This window comes from Colletotrichum abscissum (genome assembly GCF_030869225.1).
Source record: "Colletotrichum abscissum strain IMI 504890 chromosome Unknown Scaffold_40.1, whole genome shotgun sequence".
Lineage (NCBI taxonomy): Eukaryota > Fungi > Ascomycota > Sordariomycetes > Glomerellales > Glomerellaceae > Colletotrichum > Colletotrichum abscissum.
Window position 1 is genome coordinate 175,318 of NW_026850321.1, and position 15,057 is coordinate 190,374.

Sequence of the window (15,057 nt, forward strand, 5' to 3'; positions counted from 1 at the left end):
GATAACGAGGCGACATGGAGGGATGCCAGGCACTCGATCAACAGCGCAGGGGGTAGACGCACCAGAGTGGGATTCGTGTGACCAATTGCCGTCGGCCTTCTTATCAACCCTCGATGTTACTATTCCGCCTGTGCAAAAGAAGACCAATTGACAACCGAAACCATCTAGCGTGGCGTTGTTGAGGCGACAATGCAGCATTCGCATGAGACGTCAGGTATCCGAAGCGTAGCTTTCTGTGGCGTCAAATCGGTTATCACTTATCTACCTTGATGATCTGCTTTATGACACTGAAGTCTTTAAAGCGCGATCTTCTCGCCCATACTTACTGTCAGATGTTAGTAGTCAGATATAATGCCACCGGATGCTCCAAGCAAGGGGCACAGGAAAGTCTCGTTGCGGTAAGATACGTGGCTTGCACAACAGTGGCTCAGAGTGAATTCGAGACAGTGAGGGCGAGTATTCAAACTTCGTACATGATCAAAAACACATTCAAACACACGAAACCCTCAGCTTTTAATGCAAAATCGCACAACCATCCACGCCATTGAAATCAACACAGCTTTCGACTTCAAGACAGCTTTTCATCACGCTTGCCAGTGGTGTTATGCCCAACGGGCTGAATGTCCTCTGAATCAGCTCCCCGCGCACTCTCCCCACCATTAACGTCCTTTGGAGTAACGATACCAGTGGTGGGGATGACATCATGGCCCTCTGTGTCCTCAATCTCCTCGTCGAGCACAAAGTTGAGGAACATGCAGACGAAGGCTGTGATAGCGAATCCCGTCTCCATGATGAGTACGATGGCGTCGAGGAACCCCCTTAGGCCGCGGTTGTCACCAGCATACGTAAAGACGTTGTCAAAATACGTAGGAACGAGAGTAGCGCCATAGCCGAGTGTGAGACCAGCGGTCAGGATGAAGCGGTTTCGTCGGTTGAAAGGCACACCCTTTGTGATGATGGCCATACCGGAGACGGCGACAGCCGTGAAGAGGAACGAGGTCATACCTCCAAGCACGGAGGAGGGGATGGCGACAAGCGACGCGGCGAATTTGGCAAAGATGCCCATAATGATGAGGAAGAAGCAACTAGACCAGTGTTAGCCGGGAAGTTCTTGAGAACTGGAATTAGAAAATATACCAGCAGTAGCCGGCGCTGCGGTTAGCACAGCGGGTGAGAGCGATGACTCCGTTGTTTTGAGCAAACTTTCTTCAGTCAGTTTCTAAGTTGTTCAGAGCTGGGCAGACTCCATCAGCTTACAGTTGTCATAGGTGTGATGGTCATTAGGGCCGCAAGAACGCCGTTGATACCATCAGCGAGGACGCCTCCCTGGATACGGGACTCGAAAAGACGGCCCTCAACCTCAAGGCGAGAGACATCACAAGTAGCAGTAATGTCACCAATGGCCTCGGTGGCGCAGATGATATAGACGGCTAACAAAGGCCTGTTGACATGTTTAGCTTCGGTTTTCACATGCTCGCCTATGACTCGTGGTTTGAGGCTTACAAGATGAGCGGCCCGTAAAGGGTGAGTTTAAAGGTGTGCACCCAGATGAAAGAGGCGGCAGGGGCACTGTCGATTCCGGAGCGGTCAAAGTAGCCAGTCGCAGCGGCGATGATGCATCCTAGGAGCAGGTCAGCAACAGAGCATATGGGCATGGCGAAAGACGCAGGATTGCTCCTCACCAACAAGGAGACCAATAACAACGGATGTTGACTTCATGATGGGCGCGCCAAATCGCTCGCAGAGAATGATGGTCACGAAGACGGAGAAACCCAAGCCCAAGTACTCGGCGGAGCCCCAAGGGAGGGCATGAGGCGCGGAAATGTTGGGGCACCGGGCGAAGAAGTCGGAAGTCGGGTTGGCACAAGGGCCGGAGCCGCCCATCCAGTTCTGGAAACCAGTCTCGATCAAGTGGATGCCGATGAGCATGACTGAGCACACGTCAGACGCCGTCTCTCACGGGTTTTCACGTTTCGGGGGCTTACCTGTCGGGCCAGTCACGATGGGCGGGAAGATGCGAAGCATCACCTTTGGGGGCATAAAGGAGATGGCAATTTCAATCAGAGCGCAAAGGGCACTAGAGCCGATGATGGCTTCACTCTGTCAGTTGAACAAGTATTGCTTGAAGGTTCAAGGGTAAGACTCACCGCCGTATCCGTCAGGGCACGGGAGCTTGTTTCCCTCCCCATCCATCGGACAGAATCCATTGGCATACATTTGGGAGAGGGCTCCCTGAGCGACCGGGATAATGGCAAAGGAGATACCGACTACAGAGATCAAGCCAGTTCCAATGTAATAGCTACATGGAGATGTAAGTTGGAATGTCTCACAGTAGGGATGCATTTCTTCTTCTTACGGAGTCTTCAGAATGTGGAATCTGGTGATTTGGATCATGGACAACAAGCCGGAGACAATCAAAGCTGTGGAGACAAGATATTGTTGCATCTCCCCAGTGAGATTAGCACCTGCAGCGCCGCTCAGCAGGATAGGCGGCGTGATGATGCCAGCCAACATGGCAAGGGCGTGCTGGAATCCTAGCAACAGGGCCAAGAGCGTAGGCATCCGGTCGTTCAAGCCAAAGAAGGGAGCGGCTTTGCGACTCTTCCTCATAAACGGCAAGTTCGGGGTGAAGAGGAAAGCATAGTCGTAGTCGCCGATCAGGCCGTCCTTGGTGAAGAATCTGTTCTTGGTGCTGCGAAGGCGGTCTCCCATTGTCCGCTTGGGAGCTGTCCCAGGGACGATTTGGCTTGGGCCCTGATCTTCATCCATGATGTCGCCGACGTTTTGAGTCGTGCAATCGGCACTTGGTGCTAGCGGTGACTGTAATTGACCAAGACCACGCCGACTTTGCGATTCGAAGAGGAGTCAGACTCGTCGATGATGCAGACAAAACAAGACAAGACAAGACAAGACAAGGTAAGGCAAAAGAATTTGACCCGACGGTATCCACGGAATCACCATCCAGAGGCAGGGTTGTGGATCTCTCTTTATATATCAATCTGACTCGATCATTGTTTGCATGGGTGAGATCCTTTTAGTTGATGGTATCGAGCAATTAGCTTCAGCCGCTATCAGTGGGATAAGCGGCTCGGAACGATGTGAATGGCTAGCGATAGTAAAAAAAATGTGTATCCCCAGAGGAGCGGGCCCGGTTCTGGAGTAGGGTGCCACGGGTGTGTAGCTGCGTAGCTGAGAGCGCGCAGAAGATTGACGGTCGAGTCCAGGAATCCAGAGTAGCACCGGCTGTCTTAGGACGTGGGTTGCCAGTAACAAGGGGTGGTGAGAGAGAAAGAGAGTCTGAAGATACATTACTTTGCTACTGAACTCACAGCTCGTCATCATGTAGTTGGCATGTCAAGTCTTGAGAAGCAGAGAGAGGACACAACTAGGTAGAACGCAACTTGGTATCTTGCAAGTGACATGTTTGTTCCGTCATGCCTGATACAGCGACCCAACAGCAGCAATGGCGCTACTGCAGAGGATCCGGAGCACCCATCAGAACCAACGTCGACATCTTCTTTGGGGGGGGGGGGGGGGGGGGGGGGCTGGGGGGGGGGGGAGCGCGGGTGCGGGCGGTATGCGCCGGAGCTGAGCCGGCAGCCACGGCGGCGGGGGGCAGGGGATGGCGACGGGGGCGCACGGCGGGCGAGACGAGGGCGGGGGGGGGGGGGGGGGGGGGGGGGGGGGGGGGGGGGGGCCTGAGTGTGGGGGAACTCCCCGGCATCGCTCCCGCGTGGCACACCAGGAGAATCCCGCCTTCATCCTCTGAGTGCTCGTTCGGGCACGTCCTACATGGGCCCGGGAAGATCAAGCTACAGAGTAATAGAGAGATGCGGCGAGCTGCGAAGTTCGAAGTGCGACATGCGGCGCCAAAGAGCGGGATGATGGGTCAACTGCCAGCGGCTCGCCTTGTGTGATCTCCGCGGGGGTCCCGACTCTCAGGGCTCTCAGCAGAGTTGTCTTGTCAGTGTCTCATTAATTATCCATTTTTTCTCGGCGGCTGATGATCTCTGTAGGTTCCATCCTGCCGCGAACTTCCCCGACGTAATGCCATGATCGCTGCTCGCCGCCGGCCAGATCGAGTTGCCGTTTCTACGGCTCATCCTTCTTGACTCCAAACGGTGGCGGAACAACCACGATCGTTTGGTGCTGTAGAGAAATGCATCATGCCATTGAGAAATTGGCAACTTGGGTGTACCTTGATGACAGTCGTTCGTGGGTAAAGTTGGGAATGGTTCGTGCGCGAATAATGGTCTCCCCCCCTGGTTTATGGATAGTGTCAACTCAACACCTTTGACTCTGACTCTTCAACACGTCAAGAAGCACACGATGCTGCTTTGCCTCAGCTTCAGATACATCGTCTGATGCCTCTTACCCAGGCTTGACCTCTGCCCACCGAAAGGTTGTGGGCAGACATTCTTTTACGCGACACACCTTCTAACGGATACCAATCCAGAGCCCCTCTCCCCCCAAAGAGCCCCAAAGAAGCAAACCAACTGCTTAGATCCGGACTGGCGTGAAGATAAGAGCTGACCAGGCCACCCAGGCACCCCAGAGAAGCGCACACCGAGTCTCCGTAGAGATAAGAAAGCACCCCAATCGAGTCAAGGAGGGAATCCCGGGAGATAGAGGCGTCGACACCCGCGACACAGCGCCTATCTCATTGGCTTAGTCTGCTGCCGAGACTCGGAGATGCAGCTCTTCGGCACGGCTGGGCGGGATGAAGAATTGCAATAAACGCGTCGCTCTCTGCTAGAAACAGCAAAGACACCAGAGAGCTTTGGTCTGCCATCGGCGGGCTCCGACAGCAAGGGAGAACCCCCATAAAGGGTCTCGCCGAAGACACCTTAGGAAGCTCACCAGTGAGTCTGAGGTTATCTCCGGTTCGGAAAGCTGAACCATCACTAATTCCCGGCTCTCCTGATCCATGACTTATCCGACTTTACTCAAATGTCGCCTTTGATAACAAAAAAACCTAATTTGGTTTGTTTTATTCAAGTAAGCTGAAGGGATAATGAGCTATCAAGATGTTTCAGACATCTGAATGGAAAGGCCACTCTCGCAAACGCGCGTGGGGCTATCCAATACTAGTCGTTGACGAAAAGTAGAGATGGTCTCCCGGCTGACGAAAGCTGGAGCACGCCCTCCGCCTGATCATCTCTCTATGACTTGGCGAATATCCTCTTCCAGATTTCCCTCATCTTATTGTCCGACTAGAAACACGCAGGCGCATCGTTCGCTTCATTATCGCCGCCGACGCCGTAACACCAAAAGAACTAGATCACGATCTAAAGATGCCGCGATAAAAACTACTTAACTTAGGCAGCTTCAACCCAGTCGTACATACACAGCTCAACCGCATTATCCTTTGATCGAAATTTCTTCCAGCAGCTGTCATCGATAGTCGTCTCTCATCCCACGAACCACGTCCTGCTGCGATTCGAATCGCACCCGATGATATTCGTTCAACTGCTGCCGGCCAGATTCCCGGACAAACCCCAGCAGCCCCTTGTGTTTATCCTTGAGACACTTGCTCAGTTCGGCTTCTGTTTTCGCGCTGCACTGGCATATGTTCGGTGTGCCTCCAAACTTTGCCCTATCTTGGGAAGTCGGGAACATGATGCTGATGCGTCGGACGTCCTTCCAGACAGCAGCAGCATAGTCCTTCTCCCCTCGCCGCCCCAGTGCCAACTTGGCCAGATTCCAGTCCATGTCGTCGTCTCGGCTTTCGTATCTTCGCACTGATAGCTCGGTGTTGCCTCGGTTCTGCTCAATGGCAGCAATCTGACATGATGATCCGTCTCTTCCTGACCGGCGGCAGTTGCACCGGTCTGGGTTGACATCGGTGTCTTCGTCAATGTCAATGGTTACCAATGCTCGCTTTCCTGTCTGCATATTCTGCGTGAACAGCACCAGCATTGGCTTGGGAGGGCGCCTGTGGACAGTCCCAGTCGTGTGCCCCCCTATCGTTACAGTCACGGTGTGCGCGTCGCTTCCGCTAGAACTATGGTTCGATGGTGATGTCGTCGCCGAGTAGTTGCTTGAAACGCTGAAGGTCCGGTCAGGTCGGCTGTAGACTGTTGATACGGATGGTGTCCTTGACTGCCATGAACCCGGAAGCAGGGATGAAGACCGAGGGCTCGCAGGTGATGTCGATAACGTTGCCTGCCGATTAGCATTGGGTGGCGATGCTGTTGTTGTTTGTGTGCTACCCGATCCTACTGGCCGTCTCGGTATCATCATGGGAGCCCGAACTCCAAATGGGCCGGCGATTGTTGGCGGTGATGGCATCGAACGACTCCGTGATGCGCCTACGGCCGGTGGACCGCTGTTACCCCACATAGACACAGTCTCGGTAGGACTGGTGGTGAATGGGTTTGCGGTGTTCCATCCGCTGCGGAGGGTACTCTGTCTTGATGTGCTAGATGGAGAAAACACCCCTGACTGGGATGGTGACGTGCTCTGCTCGAGCGTTGCCTCGTTATTCGTAACGAGCTGTCCATCGAGTTGCTTTGGAACCCACAACTGTACACATGCTCCCTCGACAATCGGATCTCCTCTTCCAGACACAACAAAGCTAACCATAGCCTTGTACCTATCGGTGTTGTTAGCTGTTGGCATCCTTCAGTGTGTGGGTCTATGATACTTACTGGCTATAACTATCAAACGCCTTGAAACCAGTCACAGCTTGTTGGAACTTGGCAGCATCTTTCAACTGCGTGAAAGCCAGCTTGGCAATCCGTTCATCCTTGCGCAAGATCATGTCCCATGCGCCAAAAGAGTTAGATGGCACTGCATAAAGAGGATTTAGTATGACAGTCGTGATGTCGAAATCGATGGTCTCGGCTATTCATTGTCAACAACTCGACGATGCTATCTGGCTGGAGCATCCATACCTTGACGACGTGCAGTCCTGCTCGATCCCCCTAATTCAACGCCCGAAATGTTTATCCTGAAGCGTTTGCCATCAGCGCCCATTCGGCGAAGCAGCTGAAGCTTCCTCTCAACGTTGGAAGTGGCGCCCTGTAATGGTCTGACGCGAAACTGATATTAGTTACCGCCCACATTATGTCAAGGCCTGGTCTAAGGACAGAACTTACGCATCCATGACCTCTTCCATGAGAGCATCCCTCGTCACCACGTCCACAAGCTGAGCAAGCTCTTTTTCAGGCCATATGTCAAACATCTCAGGTATTAAACCTGCTAGACTTGGTGCCATGAGCTCTTGCTTAAATCGATCGCATTGCGATGCAAGACCCTAGCACAGGTCAGTACTATTCAAGGTAGCATGAGATTGAAGGCTCGACTTACGTCTTCCAGCTCCTGGATGTAGGAGGGCCAATGGGATAAGGTCCGGCCCTGTTGAGTGAGTTCGTTCGAACGACGAATCCGTCTCATCAGCCAGACACACTTCAAAAGGCTGATATATTGCCCTAACTCGGGAACCTTATTCTCCACCAGGATACCGGCAGTAAACCCGACGGTGGACTTGTGGTAATGAATAACGAAAGCATCTGCAATTTCCTGGAGACTTGGTTCAAAAGCGTCATCCGGTCTGTCAGCCGCCCACGCTCGCAGAAATCCATCCTCGATATCTGGAGGCACATCAAAGTGAAGAGATTCCCGGTGAACCTGCTGAGCGAGGGCCTGTTCCATATCAGGCACGAGAATTCCCATGAAGCGACGTAAGTCAAGGTGCATAGCATTCATACGACCGGCGAGGTCTTCATGGATCCGACAAAGAAGGTCGCTGGCTCTGTTAGTGCTCTGAAACGGATGGCATCAGGTAGAACTGACATTTCAAAAGGCTTCAGCACATGAAGAACCTTGGAATTATGTAAGGCTATGCGCGCTCGCAGACGATCTGCCGCCGGCGCCACGAGAACATTCCATTCGATATTTCTCAGTGGGCCGCTGCTGAGGCGGTAGCGATGGTTGTTCTCTATCAGAGTGCAGCATTCTGTCAATGTCTCGTGATAGTCGCCTATGATCTCGTTGAGTGACGACCGATCCCAACGCAATGGCTCAAGCTTGAACGCTGTTTCCTGGTGAAATGACTGGCCGGCTTTGTCTACCACGCGGCCGAGGATGTCGAGGTTCTCGGCCAATCCCCTAACATCGCGACCGAACTCTGCGTATTGTCGGGCTGCGATCACCGTAAGTCAGTGCTGACTTCTGTATTTATAGGGTTTTTTGAGTTGAGCTATGGCTTGTGTTTGAAGGGCGCCAACAATCTCCAGAGAAATACCAGATACATAAGATGTTCTCAAATAGAGCTCTACATGTTGTTGATGGCATGGCGATGAGAGTGGCAGCCCTAGAGAGTGATATTCATTGCGCCGAGGAACTCACTGGCGTTGAAGTCATTATCCCAACCGAACTTGTACACGTCCCACGCGAGCTTGCTGAAGTTGATGACATCTCCCAACTGGATTGGCCCTGCCATTGGGTAACGAGGCAAGGGGCAGGTAGTTCTTCTGTGAAATGCGCCTTATAAGATGATTGGCATTGAAAGGGCGATGGTGTCAATACGTGCGAGGAAGACGACTAATGGAAATTCCCCAAACCGGGCTTCACCAAGAGGGCTGAGATGCGAAGCAGATGAGGGGAACGAAGGCAGATTTGAAGTAAAGCCCAACCGCAGGGTGGGAGCACACGACAGAGTAACCTTAGACGCCACCGAGCTGCAGGCATGTCACAGAGATGAGAGCGAGCCGCCCCAAGGAACGCAGGGGTGGGCAGTAGGACAAGGAACGAGCATATGGAATAAGCACAAGTGGAAGCAGCGACAACCCTCCAGCCGGACAGCGAAAGAGGCACGGGAGGCGGGCGTGGAAGAAGATAGTGAGGCTAGTAGCGACGACATGGGCATATCTGTGTTTGCTGCCTCGGACCAACCCGAGTCTGTGTTCGGCAGCCCAGACAGCTCTACCTAAATCGACACCGAGAGAAAGAAAGGATGGAGCGGGCATCCATGCAGGCAGCAGGGGAGAATGACCTCCTCTGACCTACTCGTGTGGCTCTCTCAAATAGTCTTGCTTGGCCTACAAGTCGGCTGTCTCTCGTCCTCGAAGTGTGACTGCGCGCGTCGACCGTGGCAGTACCGAGCAGCTGAGCACAAACCTGGGCTGTCGTCTCCTAGCAGCCATCTCTACCTAGTCAAGCGATAGCAGCTCGAGTCGAGTTTACTCCGTAGTGAGTGAAAGATTTCCTCCGCACATGGAAACCGGGGTCTTATTCAGAAAGGGAGGGAAAGAAAAGGCTGTCACGCGGTCTCAGTTACCCGAGACACCCCTACGATGATATCCAATCCCGTCAATCGGGGCTGGACCCTCCAGCTGCTGGGTGGTATGCATGTCTGCGGCGGAAGTGGAAGATTGCGAGATAAGCTATTGAACTGTGCGGTCGTGCCACTCACATCTCGAAGTATTTAAGATGAACTAATCGGACAGAAGCCTATCCTTGATAAAGTCATCAACCCCGCAAACTTGGGGGTATTCACAGTCGTCTGCTCCCCCCTTGGTGATGAACCATTTAGTCAGTTCCGGACACTCTTGATCGTGAGTTGCTGGAGGCTTCACTGCCAAGCCTGGATATTGAAATGTCTTATTGCACTATACTTGCCGTCATGCCCAGATCTAAATGGAAGCAATCTGAACTTGTTGAGCGAGTATCAGTTAGGGCTACCTAATGTTTGGGTATGCTTAAGAGAATATCGGGCGAGGCTTTAAGTGAATACGCTTATATGCCCTTGACTAAGAACGATGATCAGCACTCAGCCCATGCGTGCAATGCATGTGGCGGTGGCAGTGAGCTATACAGATTGACGGCTTCGAGGTAGGTAGAATAACTTCCCGACGTGCCAACCTCGGTGTAAGACTCAGAAGGGGGTGTCACCTTGAGTTTTCCCGGGACTCTTCCCATTCGTGCTCGCTTCGCTAGACCTATCATCGCTCGAGTACTGAGACTAAATCACCCACTAGATCGGGCACAACTTGGCAGCTGTGTAGTCGCCAGAGTCTTGGTAATAAGGTAAGACGTCGTTGAGACCTCTTGTGTCTAAGTTGCCAAGATGCGCGCAAAGAAAGACCTCAGGTATGCCTTGCGAGGCATATTTCTGGACGAGGCTGTCGTGGCACGAGTGACTCGACCAGCCCCCGTCCTAGGATGTGGCTGCCCCGGCATGCATGCGAGCCGCTATCAACCCATGGCCAAGTCTGCCTGTTTGTCTTTCTGTGGTGCGCGCCCCAGATACGTGCTGTTTCTAGATTACGCCCGACATGCATGCCAGCAGCTCGTCACACACACGCACCTAAGTCGAGCCGAGAGAAGTGTGCCATACATAATGTGAAGACACCCATGGCGGGCCTACCTGTCATGTATCTTGTGAAAGCGAGCGATACGAACATTGCGTTGATCTCCTGCTACGGAGCGACCGCAAGGCTTGGACTCCAAACTTGCATTCTTTTCAAATCAACACGGTTTCGAAAATGAACGACTTTCCCAGCTCCATTGGTTTCTACCAAGAGCCACGGGGTGCTGAGGAGGCTTCAGTCCACAGTGATATTGACGAGGTGATTGACCCCATCAGTGACGGCAATGGCATCGTCACGCATGCTCCAAAGGAGGGCTTCCGACTAGGATACTTCGACGTAGCCTGTCTAGTCATCAACCGAATGATTGGTGAGTAGTTTGATTCTTTACCTATAGATGTAAGGGCATCTCAAAACCAATATGATTGATTCACTCCGGCCCTTGGCCCTCTCGAGCGGCGCATGCGTTGACGTTTCTGTACATGTGGGAAATTCTGCTCCCTGTGCTCCCCCCTTTCCCTCATTGTTTTCACGAGTTCTTGTCTTCATTACCAGAAACACCATGAGGAGGTAATCATCGTAAACAACAACTCGTCTTCACCTTCCCTTCCAGAGCAATGGAGCGCTAAGTTAGATGGTTAATCTAGGAACTGGTATCTTCATGTCCCCACAAAGAGTAATGCGAGGCACACGAAGTGTTGGTGCAACGCTACTCTTCTGGTTGGCCGGGATAATCTATTGTCTTTGCGGAACTCATGTGTACATTGAGTATGGCTTGAACGTGCCCAGATATCTGATCAATGGGCACGATCACAGCGTCCCGCGAAGCGGTGGTGACCTCGTCTACTTACAATACGTTTTCCGCAAGCCAGCCTACCGGAAGAACACTTTGCTCTTGTCGACTTGCATATTTGGCATCAGCTTTATCATTTTGGGTAACATGGCGGGCAACAGCATTCACTTTGCCATGCGACTTCTCGAAGCCGCCGGCATATCGGAACCAGGAAACGGCCTTGTTCGCGGTATCGCCCTTGCCGTAGCTACATTCTCTTGTGGAATTCATGCTTTCTCTAGACGCGGGGGAATCTTGCTCAACAATATCCTCGCAGTCGTCAAAATCATGATCATGCTTCTCATCATTGTAGCGACGATTGTCGTTGGTGCAGGAGGATTCCCAGGTGCCAAGAACGTCTTTGGTGAAAACACTTCACCCAAGAATTCTTTCAAAAACGCGTCAAACGACGCCAACAGCTACGCTCAAGCGTTTCTCGCCATCATATTCAGCTTCTCCGGCTTCGAGCAGCCCAACTATGTCCTTGGGGAGATTAGTAGGCCGAAGAAGAAGTTTCCTATCGCCATGGGTGCCGGTGTTGGCACCGTTGTGACGCTTTACCTTGCAGTGAATATTTGCTATGTGGGTTCCTTTGCTCGGCTCTTGGCTCCATCCTACAGTCGGGATCGGAAGCGGGGAAGAAGGTTTTGCTGACTTCGAGATAGATGGTCGTTGTCCCAAAAGAGGACCAAATCAACGAAAATGTTGCACAAAAGTTCTTCGAACTAACATTTGGGACACTTGGCTCAGCTAGCGATACCGGGGCCCGGATCTTCAACGCCTTTCTTGCCATCTCATCCTTGGGTAACATCATCGTCATGGTCAGTTAATTGTCTCCCTGAGCATCCACGCCGTGTACGTCCGCTAATATGACGTTTTCACAGACATACACAGCCGCCAGAGTTAAACAGGAGATTGCGAAAGAAGTGAGTAAAAGCCTCGATGTTAGATGTACGAGACCAAAACTCACAACGACCAGGGAATGCTTCCGTGGCCCAAGTTCTTCGCACAAAACACGGATATGAGTATCGGTCGTGTACTGCGCTGGTTCCAGAGGAAGGGATGGTTCTCATCGGTTCTTCGACTGGAGTGGCTTTCGCCAGAGCATCACAGCGAGAAAACCCCCGTCGGAGCCTTGCTTCTCCATTTCGTCAGCTGTACTATCCTGATATTCGCGACCTACAATATGAGACCGAAAGATGCCTACACCCTGCTTACATCCCTGAGCGCCTATGTCATTAATGCCTTCATCGGGACATTCTTGGGGCTGGGCATTCTCATCTTGCGGTTCCGCGGACCTCCGACTACCCTTAGCGACGACGACGCTTCGACATTTGGGAAAGACCCACCGCCGTTGCCGCGTACTTGGGCCGAGATGACTGGAAAGCGTTTCCGTCCCTTTCTGTCCGTCTTTTGCGCATTCGTATACATGTGCGGTGGACTTTACCCGGTGATCACCAACTGGGTTCCTCCTTCGAAGTACCTATCTACGCAGCTGAATCCCTGGTGGGTGATTCCCACGGTCTCATGGATCATCATCGGTCTAGGGGTTGCTTGGTTCATCGGCTTTGTTCTTGTCGCTCGTTATATCGAGAGGAAGGACCATAGAGTATTTGTGGTGGAGAAGAAGCCGGAATTCGAGCAGGCAGATAGAAGCGGCCGGGGCTCGACGGAAATTGGGCCCGATCTCATACAGGTCCACGAGACTGTCTATCTTAGCTGGGTTGGTAGGGAGGCGCTTCGTGCCCGGCGTCCGGTGTTTGACGACTCCAGACAAACTAATTCCGACATGAGGGAAACACCAGCGTCCCCTTTCGCCGGTACTGACTTTGCTGCGTTCATGCAGCAATCGCCAGGAAGAGAAGGGCATTGGTGATGGCGTAGACAGGGTGGTGTTTGGTATCCTGGCCTGGGAGGAAGACTGAGGAAAAAAAGGGAACGGAGGTATGTTGGGTTCATACTAATGATAGACGGTATGTCTACGTAGCATCAAATTACCCAGGTCCTTTGATTAACGATCGTTGTGTCTACGCTTTGAATCTGCAAGCAGTGACTCTATATTGTAGCAGGCCTTCATCTATAGATAGCTTCGCGCCAGCTCCTCTAGGCTCTGTTGCTTCTCGGAGAAGATATTGATGGCCTGGATAAGCTTCTCCTCATACCTGCCGTTGCCGCTACGAGTAAAAGCAAATCGCCACTCGCTCTCGTCTATCAAGGCAGCCTGGAAGTCCTTGATCCAGCGCTCGTCTGGCCCGTCTGCGAAATAGCCACCGACCTTCTCCGTCCAAGTTGAGGACGGCGCTGCCGCAAGAGCCCGGAGGAGCGGCGGCGAGACGGTGACGTGCTGAATGCCGGCCAACTGCATCACCTCAGGAACGGTGGTCAGACTAGCTGCCAGGACCTGGGTCTTGGCCTTTGTCTCGACATAGTAAGCCTGCGCCTGTCTGCAGAAGTTGAAAGCCTTGTTCTCGTCCACATAACTAAGGGCGCCCAAGGGTCAGTCATTCGATCCTGCTCAGGTCGCCGTGTCTAAGGCCGTATTTGAGATGGTTCTTACCCTGGGACGAAGTGAACCTTTAGTTCGTTCACATACGGCGCAATGTAGGTGCAGCCGGCATGGGCAGCCAGGGCCGCTTGCTCCATGCAAAACATGGTCGTCGCCAATGTTGCAATTCCCTTATTCTCGAGGATCCTGCAAGCAGCAATGCCCTCGTAGGTGGACGGAATCTTGATACAGACACGGTTCACGTCGAATGTGGGCTCCACCTTCTTGAAGGTCTCAACAATTCCTAGGAAGCAGGGCAGCGCGGTTAGCTCTGATCGTTGCAGGCCTATATGGCAACATACTTTCGGCATTCTTGACAGTTTTCTCGACCGAATAGGACCAGTCTGTGTTGGTCTGAATGTGGAAATATCCTGTCAAATACGGGATGAACTTGAGTGATAGTCTGACCATCTACAAATATGTCAGCGATGGTGGATGCCGTTATCAAGAGCTTCGTCGAAAAGGTACCATGATCTCGACTGCGAGAAGAATCGGGTCAATGTCTGGCCAGGCCGCGTGAGCCCAGCCCTGAGCATCCTGTACGGAGTCCCGGATGAGTTGCTCGTGGTATAGCTTGCCATCTGCGGTGGTCTTGGTGAGCTCGCCATAGGCGATTGCCTGGTTGGAGGTGTGATCGACAAAGGGACCCAGCTCTTTGGCAACTAAAGCAAGGTCAGAACCGAGCACATTGGGGTTGTCATGATGGAAGGTTCTCGCCTTCAACGTCCAGAGTATCACAGTCGACTCGGCTCACGGACCTCAGCGTGTCTAACAGGGAGTTAGATTGTGCCATGACGGGTCGTAATAGCTGCGTGTGGGCAATATCAATGCAAGGCAATGTGCGGCGGTAATGCAAAGGCAGCAAATCGGAGGAAGCTATCAAAGCTGGAAGATAATGTAGGATGTCGACTTGCTTTAACGCGAGGCAGTCAGCTGGCCCGAAAGGATGTGTTCCCAAAGAGACGAAGCGTTGAGAAGGAATCGTGGGGGAAGCAGAAGGTGTGTTAAGACTTATTCAGTCACGGCGAGATCTCTCTTCTCCCGCCGGCTTCAGCTACGGACGGGAACCACTTGCGTTGGAGGCTAGAACAGGCGGAAGAGTGCCTTGAGGTGGGAGGGTCTAGGTATTGGTCTCTCTTAGCTAAGGTAAGAGGAGTTCGGAGGAAGACCGGACACCCCGCATTGCTCTCCCCACGGTGTTGCGGGAGTGAGGAGCTTCAGTATGGTCCACGAAGCTCGAACCCCGAACAAGGGGCCGCGGGCAGTGTACATGCCAGTAGAAGAGATCGTGAGGAAGCGTTCAGTATACCGCTCCTGATCTCCTGATCTCCTGATCTCCTGACCTCATGATACGGGGAAGCGCAAGC

At 52.7% G+C, this 15,057-nt stretch overlaps 4 protein-coding genes across 4 annotated transcripts; 1 reads left to right on the plus strand and 3 right to left on the minus strand.

Annotated features, from left to right (window-relative positions):
* Positions 1–568: 568 nt before the first annotated feature.
* On the minus strand, positions 569–2,769 carry CABS01_12792 (uracil-xanthine permease; the record flags this gene model as incomplete). The annotated part of the gene is made up of 8 exons (XM_060546144.1): positions 569–1,085; positions 1,138–1,202; positions 1,258–1,441; positions 1,504–1,621; positions 1,683–1,931; positions 1,986–2,093; positions 2,148–2,299; positions 2,357–2,769. 8 exons carry the CDS (start codon positions 2,767–2,769, stop codon positions 569–571), a joined length of 1,806 nt encoding a protein of 601 aa, XP_060395533.1.
* Positions 2,770–5,394: 2,625 nt separating this feature from the next.
* CABS01_12793 (uncharacterized protein) lies at positions 5,395–8,446 on the minus strand (the record flags this gene model as incomplete). The annotated part of the gene is made up of 7 exons (XM_060546145.1): positions 5,395–6,595; positions 6,651–6,846; positions 6,897–7,033; positions 7,101–7,258; positions 7,312–7,756; positions 7,798–8,146; positions 8,353–8,446. 7 exons carry the CDS (start codon positions 8,444–8,446, stop codon positions 5,395–5,397), a joined length of 2,580 nt encoding a protein of 859 aa, XP_060395534.1.
* Positions 8,447–10,490: 2,044 nt separating this feature from the next.
* CABS01_12794 (high-affinity methionine permease) lies at positions 10,491–13,021 on the plus strand (the record flags this gene model as incomplete). Its single annotated transcript, XM_060546146.1, has 5 exons — positions 10,491–10,683; positions 10,961–11,727; positions 11,811–11,966; positions 12,030–12,071; positions 12,125–13,021. The coding sequence occupies 5 exons, from the start codon at positions 10,491–10,493 to the stop codon at positions 13,019–13,021; spliced, it is 2,055 nt and encodes a 684-aa protein (XP_060395535.1).
* Positions 13,022–13,222: 201 nt separating this feature from the next.
* Positions 13,223–14,483, minus strand: CABS01_12795 (transaldolase; the record flags this gene model as incomplete). The annotated part of the gene is made up of 5 exons (XM_060546147.1): positions 13,223–13,625; positions 13,703–13,934; positions 13,993–14,101; positions 14,159–14,352; positions 14,429–14,483. The coding sequence occupies 5 exons, from the start codon at positions 14,481–14,483 to the stop codon at positions 13,223–13,225; spliced, it is 993 nt and encodes a 330-aa protein (XP_060395536.1).
* Positions 14,484–15,057: the final 574 nt, after the last annotated feature.